Raw genomic sequence first — 21,040 nt, 5'->3', positions numbered from 1 at the left:
TATCTTTTTTCTTTTCTTTTCTCAATCTTTTCTTTCTTTTTTTAATTATTACTAATTCAGAAACTAAGCTTGTTTAATTAAGAAGTGTCCTTTTCAAAAAAGTTATCTGACATTTATTTAAATTTATGCACAGGTTTTATGAACCAACAATCAACTAGCAGAAGATCAATTAGAGCAGCGCTCATTAATCGATAGACTCTGCAGTAGATTATGCAGTTATGTTTGTCAATACATTCATCGATGAAGAACTATCCAGCAATGATGAATGAATGGACATGCACAGGTTTTATGAACCAACAATCAACTAGCAGAAGATCAATAAGAGCAGCGCTCATTAATCGATAGACTCTGCAGTAGATTATGCAGTTATGTTTGTCAATACATTCATCGATGAAGAACTATCCAGCAATGATGAATGAATGGACTGATTGATTGATTGATTGATTGATTGATTGATTGATTATCAGCAGCACTCACCTCCCACCAGCAGCGCGGAGCCGAAGGCGAACATGTCGAAGTCACTGAATCCCTCCGGTAACGTGTATGAAGCCATTGTCAGAGATATTTCTCACTGCTGAGCGCTGCGCTACAGTGCGAGACTTTATATGTGTGTTTATTTCCCAGTGAAAGCGCGTGTGAAGATTTAAAGCCTCTCAAATCCCCGCAAGAATGTTTTAATACCGCAAAAGTTTGTGAAATCTGATCTGCTGCTCATTCGCCTCAGTCCTGCTCTGAACTGCGCATTAAGAGCAGGACACCATCACACTCCTCCATTCTCAGGTTTCAGATGTTAATGCTATTGGGAAATAATTGCTCCACACTTGAGTGAAATGTGTTCACTGTAATCTCACACTCTCTAAAGACACACATTTCACAGCAGCATCTGTGCTTTCTCCTCAGGATGAATCGCTTGTGTTGTTGTTTCCCCAGTTGCGTTGATAAAAGTGTCTATTAAATGAATAAATTAAAATATACAGTTCTGAATAAGCCTGAGAGTTCATTGAGTCTATTCATAGACTGAATATGATGATTGGTGTGGATATCCATTATGAATAAAATGTCTTCCATTATGAATGTTCAATTATTATATTGTTATAATACAGAAATATTTTTGTATGTACTATACCAGATATATTTGGAACAAATATACACAGGAACAGGAACGTCTGTATTTTAGTTTGAGACCAAGACTTTTGCTCTATACTGCCCCCAGGTGTTTTAAATGCATCTACACTACGCTTTTGATATGTTTTAAGTATTGCCATCTGCTTATTTGCTTTAATCATATAGGCATTATAGATCAAACAGACAATATAGGTAACCACTATAACCAGATCTGTGAGTAAAGTTGATGCAAAAAAAAAAAAAGTATTATGTCTGAGAAAATCTGAAATATGCATTTTTTGCATAAAAATGCATAGTTTTATGCTAAATGTGAAAATTCCTCTGTGTGCTCATTATTGAATCAAATGCAGTTTGATGTATTGGTATGGAGTCAAAGGTCAAACTAATAACACTGATCTTTTGCATGTATAAATATCCTATACAGTATTTTGGTTTTCCATTCCTATGCATATTATAAAATGTTCCATTTAAACAATCTTCAAAAAGCAACATCACAAAAAATACAACATTTCCTCCTCACTCTATGATTTATTCGGCATGTCTGGTGAAAATAAAATAAAACAAAGCCATTCACCAACAAGATGCTGTGAATTCACAAACTGATGTCCAATCCCAGGTCTAAAATTAACCCTCCAATCAGAAAAAGAAATGTCTGTTCTCTATATATACAATAGACAACCGCAGCCTATGGGCTTCCAGGAAGGAATAATCGTGTAAATGAAAATACCCCAAGTCCTTGCTCTAATCTGCTCTATCCCTTTTATCTGGGGATTCGGAGCAGAGCGAGCAGAAAGTGCTTGAGAGAGACACAGAGATGCTGCGTGTGCTGCCAGGCATGGTTAATGCATCTGTTAAATAAATGGAATCTGTTGCTTGTGTATTAAGAGAGCAGCAAATATATAAATAAAGCATGCAGGCGAAATTTGATGTAATTACTGTTATGTCTAACTGTACTGCACAGTTAGATGCAAAATGCAACTTTAGAACTTATATTAAAGTGAGTGTTTTTTGTTTGATCTTGTAGTTCAACAGGAAATCTCTAAAGAGGGCATCATCTGGTCCATTCTCAGCGTTCCTGCCGTTTCGTACAGAGATTCAGGGAAATACGTTTGCAGAGCCACTAACTTTGTCGGGAGTGCCGATGCCATTATCTCACTTGTCATTTCTGATACGTGGCAAATCGACGAAGCGGTCGCCAAGAGAAGTCACGGAAAGAAGAACGCTGGATTCGGCCGAGCGGCGTATCAAGAGAAACTCATCGCCAGATACGTGCCGCCGGCCACATCAGCTGCTGTGCCCATCATTGAGCCCCTAAACGGACCCAAAGCCACGTCATCCATCCAGATCGAAAGCTACAGCATTTCTGACGGTGTTTCCAAAGCGAAGGCCACAGCAGCACCTGCAGCGGCCGCAGGAACGGACAGCGGCATGGTGGAGCTTCAGAAAGATGTCTTGAGTAACCTGGAGGCTAATGCGTCTTCTCTGCAGCAGGGTCCGGAGCGCAGAGTGGTTCGGTCGGTCAAAGTGATCGGTGACACGGACCACACGGTCTCGCTGAACTGGCGCGCACCCGCCGCCACCAACACCACGTCCTTCAGCGTTCTTTACGCCGTTTTCGGGGAGCGGGACATGCGTCGCATTAATGTTGCCCCGGGCAAGAATCGCATCACGATCGAAGGCCTTGTGCCCAAAACCAAGTACATAGCCTGTGTGTGCGTGAAGGGCCTCGTCCCCAAGAAAGAGCAGTGTGTGATTTTCTCCACGGACGAGGCGGCCAGCGCCAGCGGCACACAGAAGCTCATTAACGTGGTGGTGATCACAGTCGCCTGCGTGATCGCGGTTCCTCTGACGCTCATCGTCTGCTGCGGGGCACTAAAGAGGAGGCTGCAGAAGCTGATGGGCCGGAAGTCCAAAGACATTCAAGACTCGTACGTGACGTTTGAGACTCTGTCTCCAGGCACCAAAGCCAAAGGGCTGGAGGGGGAATATCTCAGCAGACTCAACCCAGACGAGTCCAACCGGCTGCTGTCGGCCCGCTCTAGTGTGGACTCTGAGGCCACGGCCAGAACCGAGGGCCAGCCCAACGAGTACTTCTGCTGACCGACCGGCGGCAGGGCTGCGCTCGCCCTGTTTGAGACCGCTCTTTTTCTTTAAATGTATTTGAAAGCTTAAATACATATCAGCTTGGTCCTTTCTCAGCCCTAAAAGGGTACAAACCACCTTAAAGAAAGTTCAGTGTTCAAAAAGGGAAAATTCTCACACAAGAGTGAAATAATGTTTGTATTTTTAATTTTTGTCATGCACTTTTCCAATGATATGTTTATAATTGATTCATTCATCATGCATATTTTGCAATGAAATGTCTGTGTCCAACACATAATATCCATCTGTCTAATACAAAAGTGACGGTCAGGATGTTACAAAAAGAGAGGTTAGTGATGGACATGCTTAATTTTTCCTTTTTACTTGTTTTTCTTTATACTGTTATCTTGTCACAGTGTAGTGGGGCAACTGTTCTGTTCTCCATTTTAACCTTAAAAATGTGCTTATAATTGCAATATCAGGAATATGTTGATGTCTGTACTTACTAAATATATGTTTAAAAATATGATTGAATAAAATAATTTTTTATATGGTTCTTGTTTTCTGAATGGTTCCTCTTTGTTTATAAAGTGATGCATCTGAAAACACATTAGCTGTGCTATTCCTAGTTTTTTTCTGAATGTTCAAAGCAGTATTTAGAAACTTCCGATGAAGTTTGAGCATTAAGGATAATAGGATTTACCCAGTGAACCAGTGAACTGCCGTCAGTCATGCGGAGCGGCTCGAGTCTCCTGTAAACGTGGCCTGGAGCTGCATAGCCATTTATTTTCTTATTTGACATTTTATGTCTGAGATCCCAAATTTAGTTCTGTACTGAAGATATTTACATAATAGAGAGAATTCATATTTCTTCACACTTGTTTTATCTTGTTTTTCTACCTGTTTTCAGTTATTCATTACTGTACAAGAACTGTACAAAAGCTGTAAATTTGATCACACTCATTGTTCAGTGCTGAGCAGCATCTGTAAAAAAAATTAAGTGTTTTGTCAAAGCGTTTAGGTTGGTAGAATCACTCTATAAATAACCCAGTAATTCGGCCTCTAGATCGATTCAGCTTTTAAAAAGTGTGCATTGATGTTTTCCTGTGAACACAGACCAAGTTGGTTCTTTTTCCTGCTAACATACAGGTCTTGGGTATGTACGGAGCTTCCCTTAGGAAGGATCCCGCAAAACATTCCTGAGAATTTCATAAAAATCAGTGTTGAAAGAGCACATGTAACTGAAATCCCACAAGCGCCATTCTCTGCAGCCAGTGCCTTGGCGTTCCTATGGCTACATTTGATCAATATAACACTGATGAATGTTAGGAGTCTGGAGGGACTGCACAACTTGACAGAATTACGCATACAGGGCAACAAATTACGTTCGATACCATGGACTGCTTTTCGGGACACACCGAACCTTGAAATTTTGGACCTGAAACACAACCGAATAGATGCACTTCCAGAGTATGCTGTGCACCACCTGCCAACTAACCTACTTTGATTTATCCTTCAATCATCCCACTGCTATATCCAGAGACATCTTTCTCAACTGGCATGGCATGCCGTCACAGAAACCTGGCCTCAAACGGGAACGGGCTAATGTCGTTGAAATGAAAATCGTTGGCTTTGTGACTGCAGACACAAGGGCTTTGTTGACTTCATCAACACAATCAGCCCACTGATAATCCTGATGAACTCATGTATGAAATGTTCAGGGCCTGAATCCAGAGCAGGAAAGTTATTTCATGAGGTGGAGCTGAAGATGTACATAAAGGCACAAACGTCCAGTCCTCAAACTAACCTCACCTCCCCGTAGGGTCAGACGTCACTGAGGTGCTTGATGAAATCCAGACCTGAAGCGGAGCTACAGTCTCGAACGTATCAGAGCTTTACAGGTAAACACTTCGCTCAATGCTCATTCATTTGATACCCATTTCTATTAGTAGCTTTTTGAAACGACTCATATTACTAGTACTTCATCTTGTTTAATCTAATCACCTTCTTTTTCAATTTTCTGCAGTTTCTCAGACTTCAGTGAATGACGACACATCTCTGTGCTGATTGTTCCAGCTCTTCGCATGCCTGATCGAGGCCTTTACACCTGCTCTGCCAACAATTTCATCGGTAACTCATCTCTCAGCATCCAGCTTGATGTCCTTTTCTCCCAAAACTCCACTTTCCCGCTCTCACCTGCTTTACCGCTGGCATCAGTAGAGGAAAACCTGTATATTGAAATACGCATATCCAAGCAGACCATGGCATCACAATCGAGTGGTTTGTGCTGACAGAGAAACGTGCAGAAACCTGGTTCATGGTTTATGTTATTGTGTGTGCCATGGTGCTGGCTGTGCCTGCTGGGATGTGTGTTTGCACGAGCAACACCAGAACGCACTGCTTTGAGCGCTGCACATGGCTGTACATCAGACAGAAGCGACGTGAGAGACAGGAGACGTGTGACAGTCTGCAGGCAGCCGGTGATGAAGGTCTGTGTGGTGAGGTGAAGATGATGAGGAGATCAGAGGATAAAGCACAGAAAGAAACAGCACTGCCCAGCTATACTACACCACATATTAATACACAGGTCACAGACCACAGATGGTGATGCTTTGTGGACTGAATAGAAGCAAACAATGATTGCACTTTAGTTTTCTTCCATTTTCAGTGGGAGTGTTTTCTTTTATGTGCATTGTTTTAAATGTTTGTGAAATGTCAAACATTAAAGGTTAGGGGGTAAAGGTTAGGTTAATGTAAAGAGGATCTTTTTTTTTTTTTTTTTTTTTTTTACACCTGTGCAGTTTAACAATCTCTGAAGTCTAAACGAGATGTGAAATATTAATGACAAAATATTTCTCAAGATATACTACAGTTTTAGGAATCTGAACGTTCTTTGGTTGGGTGTTCCCCCCCCTCAAACACAATTACAATTTATATTATTTAATAATGAAAAAAATGTTCAGTAGGAAGCTCTGATTTTACACTTGAACTTCAGTATTGCTGCAAATATTCTTGATTTACTGTTATAAATCGCTTGTTTTACCTCAAGTTGCCTTCAATAAAAATGAGTTCATGTAACAATAAAAATTGAATACTAGGACAATGACACCAGTCTCTTTTAATTTTTTTTAGATAAGACTTTAAAAATTGTTGTATTTCTAAATTAATTTATAGCACAGACTTGACATGATAAACACATTTGACAATTGGATATGCCTACAGCAAATAGCACATGGATGTTCATCTGCTCTCCTTCTCAGAAAATGTACAGGAAAATTAAATACAAAACAATACAAAACAATAATAAAAAAGGTTTGACAGCAATAACTACAAATGAGAGTCCGATGTCCATAAAGTCTGTAGATTTTTACCAAAGATCCTCAAGGCAAAAACTGTTTAAAAAAGAAATAGATTAGGACATAAAGTACATGCAATAGTCACATAAATAATCTACTGAAAACAGAACGTGTTGTTTTAAGTTCTTCTAAATTTTGATACTAGATTGTTCAGACTAAATTAAATGAAACCTAAAGATGGCAGTATGGTGCTAATTATGAGATTACAGTGGAGTTTGCATGACTTTTACAGATCTAGAACTGATGCGTAAACTGGTCTAAGAAGCACAGCAAGACTGAAGAGGTGTACATTACTGAAATAAACAGCATCCAATTAGCTGTCTTCTGTTTACAAACACATACTGTATGTGCATAGACCAGTGTTGGCAAGTTACTTAGCATTTTTAAGGTATTTTTGACTGTACAGCATGTTGAAAAACAGAAAAACACGTTAGGTGAACCAGACGGTCACTTTAAAAACACTTTCACCAAAAAAAAGAAACATTCTTCTCAGTGAGCTGTTCGTAACATCAAGCGTCCAGCGGTCCATCAAACACACATCGTATCCGTTACTCACACCGGTCAGTGTGTCAGTAATAGTAGCCTTGATTTGCCTCATTGATTTTCTGTTCTATTCTCATTTTAAGCTCAGACACTAGAGCGGAGCTGATGCCACTGCCGTCTTTGTTTTGGCCAGATCTCTGGGCGCCGTCTGTGCTTTTGCTGGTCCTCCAGCTGGAGCTGCGGCTGGTGTTTCTGGAGGCCAGGGAGCCGGACACCGTGGGCACTGACCGCAGCCGCTCGCTCGGAGGCGGAGGAGGGAGCACCGGAGCGCTGGGGGCCGGCGGCTTGGCTCTGGGGCTGCTGTTGTTTGTGCTGTCCCTCGTCTCATCATCAGTGAAGAACTTTCCAAAGCTCAGGTCACTCCGTCCAAACCACGGCCTGAAGGTCCAGCGGCGCGGCTCTTTGGGCCTCCTGCGAATGATGTGGCGCGCTGGTGTGATCCTGTTGGACTTTGTGTTGCGAAAGTACATGATGGTGGAGATCATAACTGTCACCAAAACAATCACAGTAATGATGCTGATGGCCAGGCCAAGAGCTTTCATTGGATTGTCTCGGCTCTGCATTAGAAAAGCAGCCATGGGCCCTTTGAGCCCATTCTGAAAGCACACACACACACAAAAATTGTTGTAAATAATTAGCACATAATTAATTTTAATGGTTCTTCACATATATTACAGTGAGATATACTATTAAATCATGAGTACATGGATGAAAAGGTACTGTGGATGTACTATGAAATACTACGTTACTTTGATAAGCTCCATATTCTTATACCTAGGAATTAAAGTACTTTTATTTTATTTGTTTTTTTACATTTACCATGGTAGTAATATGGTATTCTACACAAACAAAACAATGCTCATTACAGCTGCTTTGATCCCGCAGCGCACACAGTGACCCTGACGTATAAACGTCTCACCGCCTCCGTGATGTCGATCTTCACGACCGCCGTTGTGCTGAAGGATGGAGAGCCTCGATCACGAGCTTGAACCACCACAGACCACCGGCAGTCTTTCTGTTTGGTGATGTTCTGCACAATCTCCATAGACTTGATGTACGGTTTGAGCTTAATCTCTCCCGTGGACGTGTTAATGTCGAAGATGTTGTCTGGATCGGCTTTCATGATGGAATATTCAATCAGGTTATTAGGTTCCTCTGCGTCCTCATCCACTGCCTGAAAACAAACCAAAAAGATCATAATATTCACAATCGCACCATCAGTGAGAATATTGTTCAGTCAGATTGCTCACAGATGCAGAACTTTAAGCTGGTTGTGGGATCATGCAGTTTATGCCATCAGGCTCAGTGCGAGATTTGGCTTTTCATTATTGGTCTAATCTACTGGGAAATAAGACAGATGGCGGTCCACAAAATAACAGTTTTGTTGGAGAACACAAACCTCTATTTTCACTGGCGCCCCAATGATCATGGTCTTCTCCAGGTAGTTCTGGTTGAACTCAGGTGGGTGGTCATTTTGATCCAGCACCGTGACAAAAACCTCTGCGAGGCTGTATTTGCCCTCAGTGTCTTCAGCTTTTACATAGAAATTATATTTTGACTTCACTTCAGCGTCTAAAGAGGCCCAGGGCTGCGTGTAAATGATGCCGGACGTGGCGTGAATGAGAAACCTGAAACAGCAGACAGTCAAAAGATTTTATTCAGAACAATGATGTAGTTAACATCACAGATGCTGTTGAACTCGTGCTTCTAGTTTGAGACGTGTCCAAATGTTGAGATGAACAAATCCTGCACTGGATCCTAATGATGGTTTACGGTCACTCGGTTCAATGGCTGTTTTAAGATCAAAATAAGCACGTGGTTGTGTGCCTGATTTTAAGAGCTTGTCATCAAGTCTGGATTTTAATCGGCTGCTTTATTCTTGTCAGTGTGACTCTCTGCATGTGAAAATTAACAGTCAGCCAGAAAGCCGCTATTTTTCACACCATTATAATTTGCCTCCTGCATTGGGGAAGAAGCAAGGCATAAATTTACAGGTTTTGCATGTGTTCTACCTCCAGCTGTCAGATCGCTCGTTAATTGGGTCCTGACTCACTCGCGGGTGTGGAGACGCTATTTTTACTTCTCCAATCCCATTACAAGATTAGCCAGCTCCCTCGCTGGAGTCTGTCTGTAAGCCGTTTTGTGCTTGTCCTTTAGTCCTTATAAAAACAAGCGAAGCGTCCAGATACGGACGAGCGTGAGGTCATCTGTGCCACTTTTCCCGAACTTGACCTCTAACCCTAAACTCAAGCACATGACTGACAGAACTAATGTGAGAATGTCACACACCATCCAGTTAAAAATCACAGACTTTGAGTTTGGGTCTCATTCTGTTGGAGTCATTTACTTGCAAAAATATCAAGCTGTTATTTGAAGAGGGATGTCTATTATTAAGCATAAGAGTCTTGGAAGAATCACTGATTAAAAGCCAGCAATGTTCAATACTAAGGTCTGTACTCACAGATCAGCGCCAGAGCCGTAGATGGAATATTTCACTTCTCCCCAAAGCCCTGAATCCGGGTCTGTCGCCTGGAAAAACACCAGATACACCTCAGTGCTCAAACACAGACACATAACACACACAAACGCTCCAGACGTCCAACATTAGACCCGGAGCTGCAAGAGAAAGCTCATTCTTTACTGTTAAACATAATGTCAAGCTGCTCACGGTCACTGAGACGAGGTTGGAGCCTCCTGGGGAATTCTCAGGGATCCTGGCGATGTAAAACTCAGAGGAGAACTTGGGAATGTTGTCGTTTGTGTCCAAAAGATTGATGACGATCTCCGCAGTGGCACTGAAGCGCTCGGGAGTGTTGATCTCCACCGCTAACAGCTGAAAAACAGCACACACACTGCTCAGGATAAAACATTCAGCTAAAAGATAACCTACTGTCAGTGTGATCAAAATAAAAGATCAGGATCAGACCTTGAATGTTAAGAACTGGTATTTTTCGTAGTCGATGGCGGACGAGTTTTCCACGATGATGGTGACCTGGGCTTCATTGAGAACCGTCTGAGGAACCACACGGAGAACTCGAGAAGGTCCCACCAACAGCAGCCTGAACTTAGCATTTGCTCCCTGAAGAATATGGAACATTAATGGGGAAAAATATATTAAAACAGTCACAGAAAAAGCTCCTCAAAATTGAACAAAGTGCTATTTCTAATAAAAGTGTTTATTTAATGCATAGAAAACAATAAAAAACAGCAAATCATTTGTATGGCAGGTGTCAACCTTAATCTTAATCACTGTGCCATAATGTGTGTGAATCCCTCAGTTTGTGCATCACCGTCTTTGTGGTTTGTGATGAAATGTGGACGAAAGCATCAGTCTGTGAGCCGCTCAATCGCTCATTACAACTGAATGAAATGGACTAAAAGTGTACGATTCACATGAAATACAGCACTGCTGCCTTGTTCTTCTGTTGACTTGCAGTTTAATTCTCACACTTTTAGTATTTATAGCTTTGAACTTAATAGCAAAATGTAGATTAATGTCATTCATTTCATCTCACTATTGGCTCTGGTAGCTAACCCCAGGTGTATTCAACCAAACAGCAGTTTAATGTGGACCTGGTCGGAGTCGTTGACCGTGATCTTCAGGCCGCGGAGTATCTCTCCTTCCGGCGGATGCTCGTACATGCTCAGCTCGAAGCGGTTCTGCGGGCCGTTCTCGTCGTAGAAAGTGGTTTAATGGTTGTTGAGGTCCACCACACGAACAGTGACTGTGGTCACGCTGTAATCAGAAAACCTGTCGGCTCCAACCTCTGCAGCCTTGATTTACAATAAAATAAGTTTTATTAGGCCATGTGTGATGCTACTTAGAAACACTTACTCAAGCTTTAGTGATATTCATATCATAAATATAGACAACCTTGACTTGTAACTCGTATAACTCGTTCCTCAGCTGTACAGGGAAAGATGTCAAGCTGATACAGCCGCTCGTGCTGTTGATGCTGAAGAAGCCATCGCTGCCTTTAGTGAACAGAAGAGGAGACAGGAGATATTACTGATGGAAGTATTTATGACACGATGAATGTCTAGCTCTGGAGTTCAGAAGTTAAATGAGCAGTGAGGTGATAACGCAGCTGACCGCTCAGAATGGAGTAATGCATGGTGTTGGGGTTGTTCTGGTCGCCGTCTTTGGCAGAAACAGTGAATATCTCTGAGCCCTGCACACAAAACACACAAACAGACAGAGCATCGCCATAAAAGCTCAGTTACTGGACATCCTCCGCCAGTCAATACAGTCAAATACATTGGAGTCTAGCACTCATTTATCACTAACCAGTTACAATGAGTAGAATTTTTTTTTTAATGTGACTCCTCTAAATGAAAATCTCTGTAGATTTCTTGAAAAGTAATTGAACACAAGCACAATGAATGTATTACTTGAGCTGGAATGTTTAGTTCTATTTTTGCAGGATTTTAGATATGAAATCATGTCACACTTACTGGTACAGAGACTTCATACACAAATCCAAAATACGGAGTAGCAACAAACACTGGAGGAGAATCCTGGGTATCGAGGACATTGATGGTTATGATGGCTGTGGAGGTCATGACCTGGTATTTTCCATGATATTTACCCCCGCCATCCTGAAACAGACACACAGCTCTGAGCATCTGGTACTTACTGAGAAATCAGGAGAAAATTCTTCTCCTCTTTGCACTTCATGTGGACTTCACTGTTACAAGATAAATGCCTTTACGAAAGATCACCACAAACAAGCTGGTCTATCTCAGAGGACAGAGGGATTTCACACGGTTGAGTCTGTTGTTCACCTTTGCAACCACAGTAACAAAATGAGTCCTGGAGACCTCGTAGTCCAGCGATTCTCCGGATCTGATGCGCAGAGCTCCACTGTGACCGTCGATGGTGAACTTAGTGCTGGGTGTCGACTGCAAACGAAATGATAACTGATGAAGGAATGTCTCCTGAAACAAATAATGCATCTCTCAAACCTAGGAGCAAACACAAAGCCATGATGACAAACACTTCGGGAAGCAATCTGTTCCAAAAGATGGCAGATGCACACCCTGAAGCTGCTAAGATCTGAAACAATACGATCATGACTGCTTGCTGGATGAAGTATGCTGCATGCGTGGTTTCTCAGTGCAATTTACATGCGCTTTCTGCACTTTTTAGAACTAAGAATTATGGTATTGCGATGATTATTTATTGCTAGTGCATGAACTCATGGTGTAAAACTCACTTATGTGAAAACACGCGAATAGTGTTTGTAGTAAATTTACCTGTTTTAATTGAGATGGTGTGGGACGTAGGTGATTAGTGTTGATACTTAAATTGATACTTTTTTCCCAGTACTGGGTCTGCTTTCAAACGTTTCCCTATTTGTGCTCTGTGAAAGATTCATATTTTAACATTATTTACTGATGTTAAACTTTACCTACTTTTACTTTACTGGTTTTTATTTGATCTTAAAATCATTAAAAAAAATATTAAAATAAAACAATTACAATAGTTTTTGCTGTGTTACCAAAATTGCAAACGAGAACCATGGAATTGTCCTGATTATTGAAATCGTGGCTCCGTGACTCAGTAGGTGTGAGCGAGAGCCCAGAACACACCAGATGGGTGAACTAGATGATTTGGTCAGACCTGCTGATCTGGTAATCACACAAGTCCCATATTCAGTTACTTTGCTCTGAGTACTAATACACGGACAGTTGACAAATACTTGTTTCTTTAAGACATCAAGACTTTAAGATCAAATATATGTGGAAGTGCATATCTTACATGGCATCACTGGTCACCATTTCCTTCACTAGTCCATTTTAAATGGTCCTGTGGTTTGGACAATTGATTTTAGTACAAGTACAATCAGTGTGAGCTCTGAAACGGCATGTATAGTAATTATATCAGAAATGTTGTTCTAGACATTCACTGGTCATGTTTTCCTCAGAGAAAGCTGCACTCGAGGGCTCAGTCTTTGTTGTGGGAAACTGAGCGGCTGCTGTCAGAGGCTAACGAATGCCGAGGTAAGCCAGGCTAAGCCCTCAACCTGCCCAAATGTAATTGAAATTTAATCCTGCAGCAGCACATTTTCTGATGGTACTTTGGAGTCACGGTCTGTTGGACGGCCAGCGATATGTGTGCAGGACTGCAGCGTTCCTCTACAAACTCTACAGCTTTAATGCTGGCATTAGAGATTCAAATTTCCTCAGTGATTCTTATCTTAAACGTGTTTCCTAAATGATTGAAGCCTGACCCCACAGGAAGTGGTTCTGTCTGACCTGCAGGTAGTAGGTCACACTTCCTCCGGACCCGAGGTCTCTGTCGACGGCCTGGACTCTGTAGATGCTGCTGCCTGAAGCTGCGTCCTTCAACACACACCACACACAGCGTAACTGCTTCAACGCTTCAACAAACACTTATCTGTTCATTTACAAGCTGCTTCTCATTCTTACCTCCGGGACGTCCACTACGAGCGGCAGATTCAGAAACTCTGGCTTTTCATCGTTAGCATCTGTGATGAACACTCGAACATTTTCTACAACCTGGAGAAGCAAGAGATACAGTAAACCTGATCTGACAAACTGCACATACACCATAAATGGACATTAAAACACATTCACCTCAATACACATCATAAACAGAAGAGTATGGGACTAAATATTAATTAAGGAACAATTATTATTTATGAAATCAGCTGTCAAAGGCTAGTATTACCATTTCTTAAAAGAAAAGTGTATAATTTTTTTATTAATCAAAATCCTAAAATAACAATATATTTATCCTACAATAATCATCCTAAAAACAAATCAATATTTAAAAACCATTGAAATGGGGGTCTATATTTTTGTCAGTTTTATTTAATAAACATGAGATAACATTAAGATGATTTACTGTTATAAAGTGTTGGCTGTATGAGCATTAGCTGAACTGAGAGTGTTTGTCGTCTGTGAGTCTGACGGGTCGTGAAACAGCTGTTAAACTCTTAAATCGCTGTCAGTGATGAGGTCGAACACACAGCGTTTCACTCGTCAGGAAGACAGCATACTAATGACTCACAGTGACTCTAAACACACCACAAACAATCACACACTTCAGCTTTAAGAAATAATCCTGTAATCAGAGCTTAATTCAATCATGTTTTCTCACCTTATTTCTCCCATCTGTGATGGTCACAAATGCAACGATCTCATCCTGAACCTTAACAATCGAAACAAGTGTCATTATTAATACAGACAAGCTTGACTTCAGCTGGTATTTTCCAGAATTATGTCCTTATATTGTGTCAGGATTGAACCCTTGTAATATCTACTCTCACCTCTCTGTCCAGTGTTTGGATGAGAGTCACGTTCCCTGATTTGGGCTCGACGCTGAAATAATCTTTGGAGCCCTTATCAAAGGTCATGCCGTAGGTCACCGGCTCGCCTTCAGGGTCAGAGCCGTTCAGTGTGTAAACATGAGTCCCTGTGGAAGAAATACAAATTACACCTGATCGCCGGTGAAATATGTGCGTTTATTATCTTAAAGACATTATTTAAAGTATCTCAGTAGCAAATATTGCCATATTTGTTAAATGTAGTACAAGCAGGGTCATAAACAGGTAAACACATCCCAGCATTAAACTGTGCTCGTCACTGCTGAGAGGGTCAAACTCTAAAGCCACCGCAAACAATTCCCCGTCACTCATAGTACATTACAATTAGCTTAATATTTGATTTCATAAAAATCAAATGAATTTCTGCACACAACACATGCATTCAGCATCATTATATGTGTGTTCTGTGATCAGTTTAATATGACACATTCAGTCTGTGCTTATATACAGTGAGCGATGTTCTTTTATCTGACAGCATGTCATTATAGAAGTGGATGCTAACCAACAGATGTGTCTTCAGAGATGCTGAATAACCCCAGGTTTCCGTTGCTGCTTCCAGCTCCATTATCATAGAAATACGGTGCAAAGTCAGATTGCCCTGAAAAAGACAAAAACTTGAAACGCAGCATAAAATGACAGAGAAATACACATCAAACATTTTGAGTGTTAAACATGATGATGTTCATACACACAAACACTTAGACGGTGTGGAAAATCAAGTGTAGGCTGTGATGTGATTGCTAGTCTGACACACTCCGGTCACACAAAGCATTGAGTGAAATCATTGACAGAAATCATCTGGACCAATTCAACTCAAATTCAGTCTCAGTAAATAAATAAAAAAAATTAGATAACTGCTCCAAAAATAAAACAATAGTTTTACTGCAAATTCTAATGATTTAAGTTAAAAGTGTATTTTAAAGCACAAAGTAGCTCATTTCCGAAGCACGGCTCTGCTCTCCTGCAAACACACGCCATTATACTTAAAGGATTATTGAGACAATCACAGTTTGAAGCTGATTACAGACTACAGAGCAGTAAAACACTCACCCAGAGACATGCACAGTGAGATGAGAAGAATTAAAGTCTGTTTTTTCCTCATACTCTTCATCCTGCAGCAGAAGTGTAAAGAGACTGAAGGATCATATGAAGAGCGCTGCAGCTGCTGCTCGTCTGAAGACGTCTTTACACACGTCTGAGCGCAGCTTCAGTAATCCTGTGACTCAACCCTCTGCAGCTCATGACTCAAACCAGACCCAGAACACAAATATACAACCACAGACAGGAATGAAGGGAATGAGCTGAATTTGAGAGAAAGTGTCAGGTTAGTGTGTTCGTTTAGGAGTTTTGAACACAGTGCCATGTTTTATTTTCAAGCTTAAGATGCAAGTTTATCCTTCCACAGCAGACTGCACTACTCCTGCTTTCAGCTGGACATAGAATCGAGGGTGATGTAGATTCAGACAGTTTGTTCTATAACTTCAGAACTAAATGAAATGGAATGACAGAACCTTCAATACATCCATCTTTTTCCTATAAAGTCTAAATTTGCATCAGCTCCTGATAAAGCACATCTGTCACTGATCTATTTTAAGGGCTGAATGTGATTTACATCTGGTTTTTGCGTCACACATTTCACACATTATGGAGCGAAAACACAACAGAAATTGAGTTTCTTCTTATTTGAGTAAATGTACGAGTAATTCAACATTAAAAGAGATGACTTGTATGGCTTTCCTCTGACTGGAGTTCAGTAGAATAGTCTGGATTTCTGCATGGATGACTTCTCCGAGTCATTGAGTACAAGTGTTGGAACGATGGAGCTTCTTTTTGATACCGTAAAAAAATATAAGGCTATGTTAAAATAAACAGATCAGATTTAGTCTCCTCAACCAAACAACTCACAGAAGCAGTTCAGGACGAATCAGACAGTAAACAGTTCACTGAGGAATTGTGTTTTTTGTCTGATCAGTTTATATGCCATCACTGAAGACGGGCCAGTCTGTGTTCCTACTTCTACTGCAGAACAACTAATGTACACAGATAACATTTAAATCACAAAGCCACTTGAGACATCACTGTGATGATATTGCCAGTAAAGCGTGCTGATAAGATTTGGAGTGAAATCGCTGTACTCATGGTCTCAAGCACATTAATGCTTTATTAAATGGCAGAAACAGTACACAGACATCCTTCTCAATATAACATTAATATTAGGAATAAATCAATTACTGTTCCATCGTGTATTACTAGCTGTGGCTGTTCAGTTCTCAAGCAACATGAAAACTTAGTCTTGTTATTATTTATATCATGCGTCAGACTTCATGGTTTATCCAATCAGAATTTAGAGTTTTTATGATTACACCAACTGTGGAACTGAGTAATGTCACATTAACATTTCTGTTTGACATGTTTACGATGCAATTCAGCTGAAAGCAATCCAAAGTTTTTGTTCTGATTTTAAACAAATAAATGCGTGACACTAAGCTAATTTTTCTTCTCCAAGCCAGTGTCATGTGTTCTTGTCTCCTTACGGCTACTTCCTCCTGTTTCCGCCGCCGTTAGCTAGAATCATCACCAGTCGCATGAAGATGTTGAGCGTGTCCATGTAAATGCCCATACATCTGGAAGAGCAGGAGCAGCGATGTTAACAGACGCCAGTCATACTGTGTGTTTAAATGATAGAACGATTGAATTAAACGAAACACATTACAAATGCACAAAGCCGACTTTTAAATCTAAAATAAAGTCATGTGAAGTAATACAAACGTTTGCCCACAGAGAACACTTACGCATTAATGGGGTCATATTTCTGAACGCCGTAAAGAGGGTGTGTCTCGGCACGCTTGATGACTTTCTGTGTGTCATACAGCAGAAACATGCTGAACAGGACCAGACCTCCATAAATCGCCACCGAGTACAGGCCGGCCCCGAATGCAGAGGTGGGGGGCAGAAACATGGAGCCTGCAGAGAGGAGAGAACAGAAGAAACTCCTGTGAAGTCTGTAGGATTAAACAGCCACACAGTCTGCGGCGGACTGTAAATGCATCTCACCCAGAGACGAGGCGAACACCACGCCGAAGCCCACGGCCAGCGGGCCGCCCAAGCTCAGGAACTTCTCGCTCGGCGCACACATGGCCACCGTCGACAGACCGCCCACGATTCCTGCGGTGTACCAGGCTGCTCGAATCATCAGCGGGCCACCCAGCAGAGTTAACGGAGCGATGACGGCTCCCATCACACCTGCACACAGGGAACACAAGAGCTCTGCTTGTTTGTCCACACAGGAGTGATAACTTTCATGAGCATGTATTTGTCTTTTGAAATTTTCTGCAGTGCTCAACCAAAGGAAAACGCACCCAGCAGAAGCACAAACGCAGACTGCAGTGCCCTCTGGAGGTCAGTTAAAGCAGTGAAAGCACTTTACCTGCGTGTAGAGCCCAGGCCAGGTGTTTCGGCATCGGACTGTGTTCGTACGAGATCGACCTCACCAGCATCCCGGCGCCAATCATAGCAGCGAACGTGGCGCCAATAGCCTGCGGATCGTTCATAAGGTTGTCACAGCATTAAACATCAATGTGAATATTAAACTACAAGCTGGATCATTACTATAATCACTATACGGTAGTACGCTATACAGTATATCATTTCTATCTGCCTTACAGTACGTTTTGTTGATTTGTTGTTATGAAGAGTGTATGTAAAAGGCGATGAATAAAAAGCAGTATGATCTCTAGCGTACCAGCCAGGAGCCCCTCATCACGAGTCCCATGAGCGCCGGTGTCCTGCTGACCGCGACGGCCGAGAGCGCCGTCAGACCCACGCTGCCCGCGAAATACATGTATGTGGAGTGGATCCTGTCCTTCACATACTGCGGCCAGATCCTGCAAACACAGCTTCAGTCTGCATCAAGCACAAAGTGTTCCTGACATGACTTCAGATGACTGAATATCTGCAATACAAGCGTGTATGTTGACAGTCAGTCGCTTTCAATCCAGCTCACGGTCGAGCTGATCCTAACAGATCCCATGAATCACATTACCGTACCACGAAGCTGTTAAACGGTAAAGCGAGAAGTGAAACGTGTCGGCCTTCCTCTAGTTCCTTGACCTGAACTCTGGGATGTTAACTCAACAGAAACTTCGGAAGAGATAGAAATTCACTGCTTTGCAGTCGATCAGACTGATCTGATTAAACCGGTTATCACTGAGATTACAAAACAAAAGTCGTATGCCGTCTGCAAATCAGACAAGAGCCGCTGAATCAACGACTAGTTCATTCTTAACAATCGGATCACAGGTGAATCTAATTTCTTTTGTGCTGCTGGCATAATCAGAACCTTTATTTCATTTAAAGTGTTTGATGTAAAGGTGATTCTTACACTGCTTTCTCGATGGCTCCCATCTCGTTGGACATGCCTAATCCGTAATAACACAAAGCTCCGAGTCCAACAGCGGCGCCTCCAGCGAGGACGATCCGGCCCATGCTGTCGACTGCAGAGGACAGAATCACACACACACGTCATCGGTCTCATGGGGAGTCTTTTAAAAGGGGCCATACATAATATCTTTTACTTAGAGTTTGAAGCTTTAGAGACTCAAACATGGATTTGTTACATAACGTTCAGACCTGGCACTATCATCCGTCGCAGGTGATCCGATCACAAGCACCACATACAGCTGAGAACAGCGTCTAGAACATTTTGGACTAATTACTTTCAACAAAGTTAAGACTAATATTTTCCCTCCACAATCCAAAGACACACAGAGCAGCTGCGAGTCTGAACGTGTGTGTTTGTCCTGATCCGTCCAGAGTTTCCTGGACAAGAGGTTTGTTAAATGGATGGACTAACATTTTTGACAAGAACAAAGTGTCTGGCAGTCATTTGCCATCTTGATTTTATCACAGCGGAGTGATCGCATCACCGAAACGGAGCCAGAAACAAGAATTTGACAGAAATAAATAAACGTGGAGAAAACTCTTTATAAAAGGACATGTTAACAGAATTCACTTTTAATTGCGGTGTCTGTAGCAGGTTGAAACGCTGCCTCCTGAACTTGCTCTCTGGAAGTCTTGCTCCGGCGGAATCCCAGTCTAGTCCTGGTGGAATAACCCTGATTGAAAACAACAAAATACAACAGAACATAAACAAAACACACAGTACTGCGCTCGACACGCACAGCAGTCCAGCAGTCCAGCAGGTGCAGTGCGGCTCTTCTGAGGGTACCTGCTGCGGTCTGATCAGGGCTGGACTGGACTTCATCAGGCCCCCAGGAGCCGGACTCAGGGCCGAGCGGAGCCCCAGCGCAGGGCCGCTCCGCAGACACGACAGGCGTGAGACCCACATCACTGACCGCTTCTGTGTAGAAACAGTGCAGCATTGCGTGAAGCGGAGTGAACAAGAGAAGAGGAAGATTTTACGCCACTAACTTACAAACTCATGAACAAGCAGAGGATGTTCAGTACTACGAACGTTTCATTTGCCTAAAAATGAGTCCAGCGAGACGCAGAATAATCCCGTAAACATTTACACTTCACCTGTTGTAAAATATTATACTTAGAAGTAAAACTCACCCGTTGGTTTGTTAACTAATTTCAGCTTTGCGATGCTTCTTCTCCCCTGACGCAACACAGCACACACCTTCCTGAAGGTTCCGGGGTGTGACGTCACACTCCGGCGACAGCCACGCAATGCACTATGGGTCTTGAAGTTTGGACTTCAGCTTGGGAACGCGTTCTACGTTTGGTAACTTTTTTAGAATTCGCTTTCGTTTATTCTATTTTTTTTTATGATTAGTCACAAACTAGAAAAAGACTAAATAAACAAAGTAATGGTCGGCTACTGTCAAGACTGAACAATAATACATTTGAAATGATTTATAAATACTCAATTTTATAACAATTGTCTTTGTTTTGATCGTTCACGAACAAAAGCAAACAGCCATATCATTACAACAATTTACAAAGTATTTGTAAAATGTATATTCTATTCAGATCTAAATAACATGTTTTAAAAGAGACTATTGGGCTAAATATAACTTAATTAAATAAAACATAGTACTTAAACGTCATATAATATTTTAAAAAATTAAACCTTTTTGAGCCTTCTACAATGTGAATGATATTGCATTATTCTAATAAACAGTATTGAGTAAATGAGTCTGTTATGTGCAGGAGAAAAGGCTGTGGTAGCTGGTTATATCATCTATATATTATGTCTGTCTGTCTAATATACCTTGGAGCGCTATAGCACTGACAGTCAACAACGAGAGAGCTTCCATCAAGGAGTGGAGAGGACAAAAGAGGTCTTTAATGTTCAGATTACCTGTAGGAAGACATTACAGATAAAACATTGAGTTGACATTGGTAGTTGCTTTAAACAATAGAAACATTAAGAAAAACAAGTTTCTCTACAGATCCTAATTTTACTGGAACTGATTCTGTTTGAGAGTACGGGTGTAACGGTACACAAATATGGCGGTTCGGTATGATTTCGGTACATGTGGGGAGACTAAACTTTAAAAAAAAAAATAAACAGTGGTTTACTGAACAAGTTGCTCTTTCTTTAAATACATTCAGTTA

The 21,040-nt window shown here is 41.5% G+C and overlaps 2 protein-coding genes and 2 pseudogenes across 2 annotated transcripts; 2 read left to right on the top strand and 2 right to left on the bottom strand.

The window, feature by feature from the left end:
- The first annotated feature begins 1,812 nt into the window (after positions 1–1,812).
- Positions 1,813–3,702, top strand: LOC107569501 (leucine-rich repeat, immunoglobulin-like domain and transmembrane domain-containing protein 1 pseudogene; annotated as a pseudogene).
- A 601-nt stretch (positions 3,703–4,303) lies between these two features.
- Positions 4,304–5,029, top strand: LOC107569500 (leucine-rich repeat, immunoglobulin-like domain and transmembrane domain-containing protein 2; annotated as a pseudogene).
- A 1,942-nt stretch (positions 5,030–6,971) lies between these two features.
- On the bottom strand, positions 6,972–15,668 carry LOC107569512 (cadherin-related family member 1-like). Its single transcript, XM_016255616.1, is given in 17 exon segments — positions 6,972–7,702; positions 8,026–8,280; positions 8,506–8,734; positions 9,568–9,635; positions 9,775–9,939; positions 10,033–10,185; positions 10,680–10,880; positions 10,981–11,081; positions 11,200–11,278; positions 11,562–11,705; positions 11,892–12,008; positions 13,365–13,451; positions 13,539–13,628; positions 14,233–14,283; positions 14,402–14,547; positions 14,961–15,056; positions 15,509–15,668. Coding segments are annotated over 17 exon segments (2,613 nt in total). The 5' UTR covers positions 15,570–15,668; the 3' UTR covers positions 6,972–7,132.
- A 1,275-nt stretch (positions 15,669–16,943) lies between these two features.
- Positions 16,944–20,145, bottom strand: LOC107569513 (growth hormone-inducible transmembrane protein-like). Its single transcript, XM_016255617.1, has 9 exons — positions 20,033–20,145; positions 19,686–19,817; positions 19,470–19,572; positions 18,840–18,951; positions 18,201–18,342; positions 17,886–17,994; positions 17,513–17,701; positions 17,251–17,422; positions 16,944–17,082 (listed from the first exon to the last, which is right to left on the bottom strand). Exons 2-9 carry the CDS (start codon positions 19,803–19,805, stop codon positions 16,995–16,997), a joined length of 1,035 nt encoding a protein of 344 aa, XP_016111103.1. The 5' UTR covers positions 19,806–19,817; positions 20,033–20,145; the 3' UTR covers positions 16,944–16,994.
- Between the last annotated feature and the right edge of the window lie 895 nt (positions 20,146–21,040).

The sequence above is a fragment of the Sinocyclocheilus grahami genome, unplaced genomic scaffold, assembly GCF_001515645.1.
Source record: "Sinocyclocheilus grahami isolate Dianchi unplaced genomic scaffold, SAMN03320097.WGS_v1.1 scaffold1353.1, whole genome shotgun sequence".
Taxonomy (NCBI): Eukaryota; Metazoa; Chordata; class Actinopteri; order Cypriniformes; family Cyprinidae; genus Sinocyclocheilus; species Sinocyclocheilus grahami.
This window is presented reverse-complemented; position numbering and strand designations above follow the sequence as displayed.

Bases quoted from the DNA above. Each gene is read 5' to 3' on its own strand.
- LOC107569513 (XM_016255617.1), bottom strand. From the start codon at position 19,805: ATGTGGGTCTCACGCCTGTCGTGTCTGCGGAGCGGCCCTGCGCTGGGG. The intron at 17,702-17,885 runs GTAAAGTGCTTT...CCCTGTGTGCAG, and splicing joins GGCCTGGGCTCTACACGCAG to GTGTGATGGGAGCCGTCATC. The intron at 17,083-17,250 runs GTAAGTGTTCTC...CTGCTCTTCCAG, and splicing joins AAATATGACCCCATTAATGC to ATGTATGGGCATTTACATGG.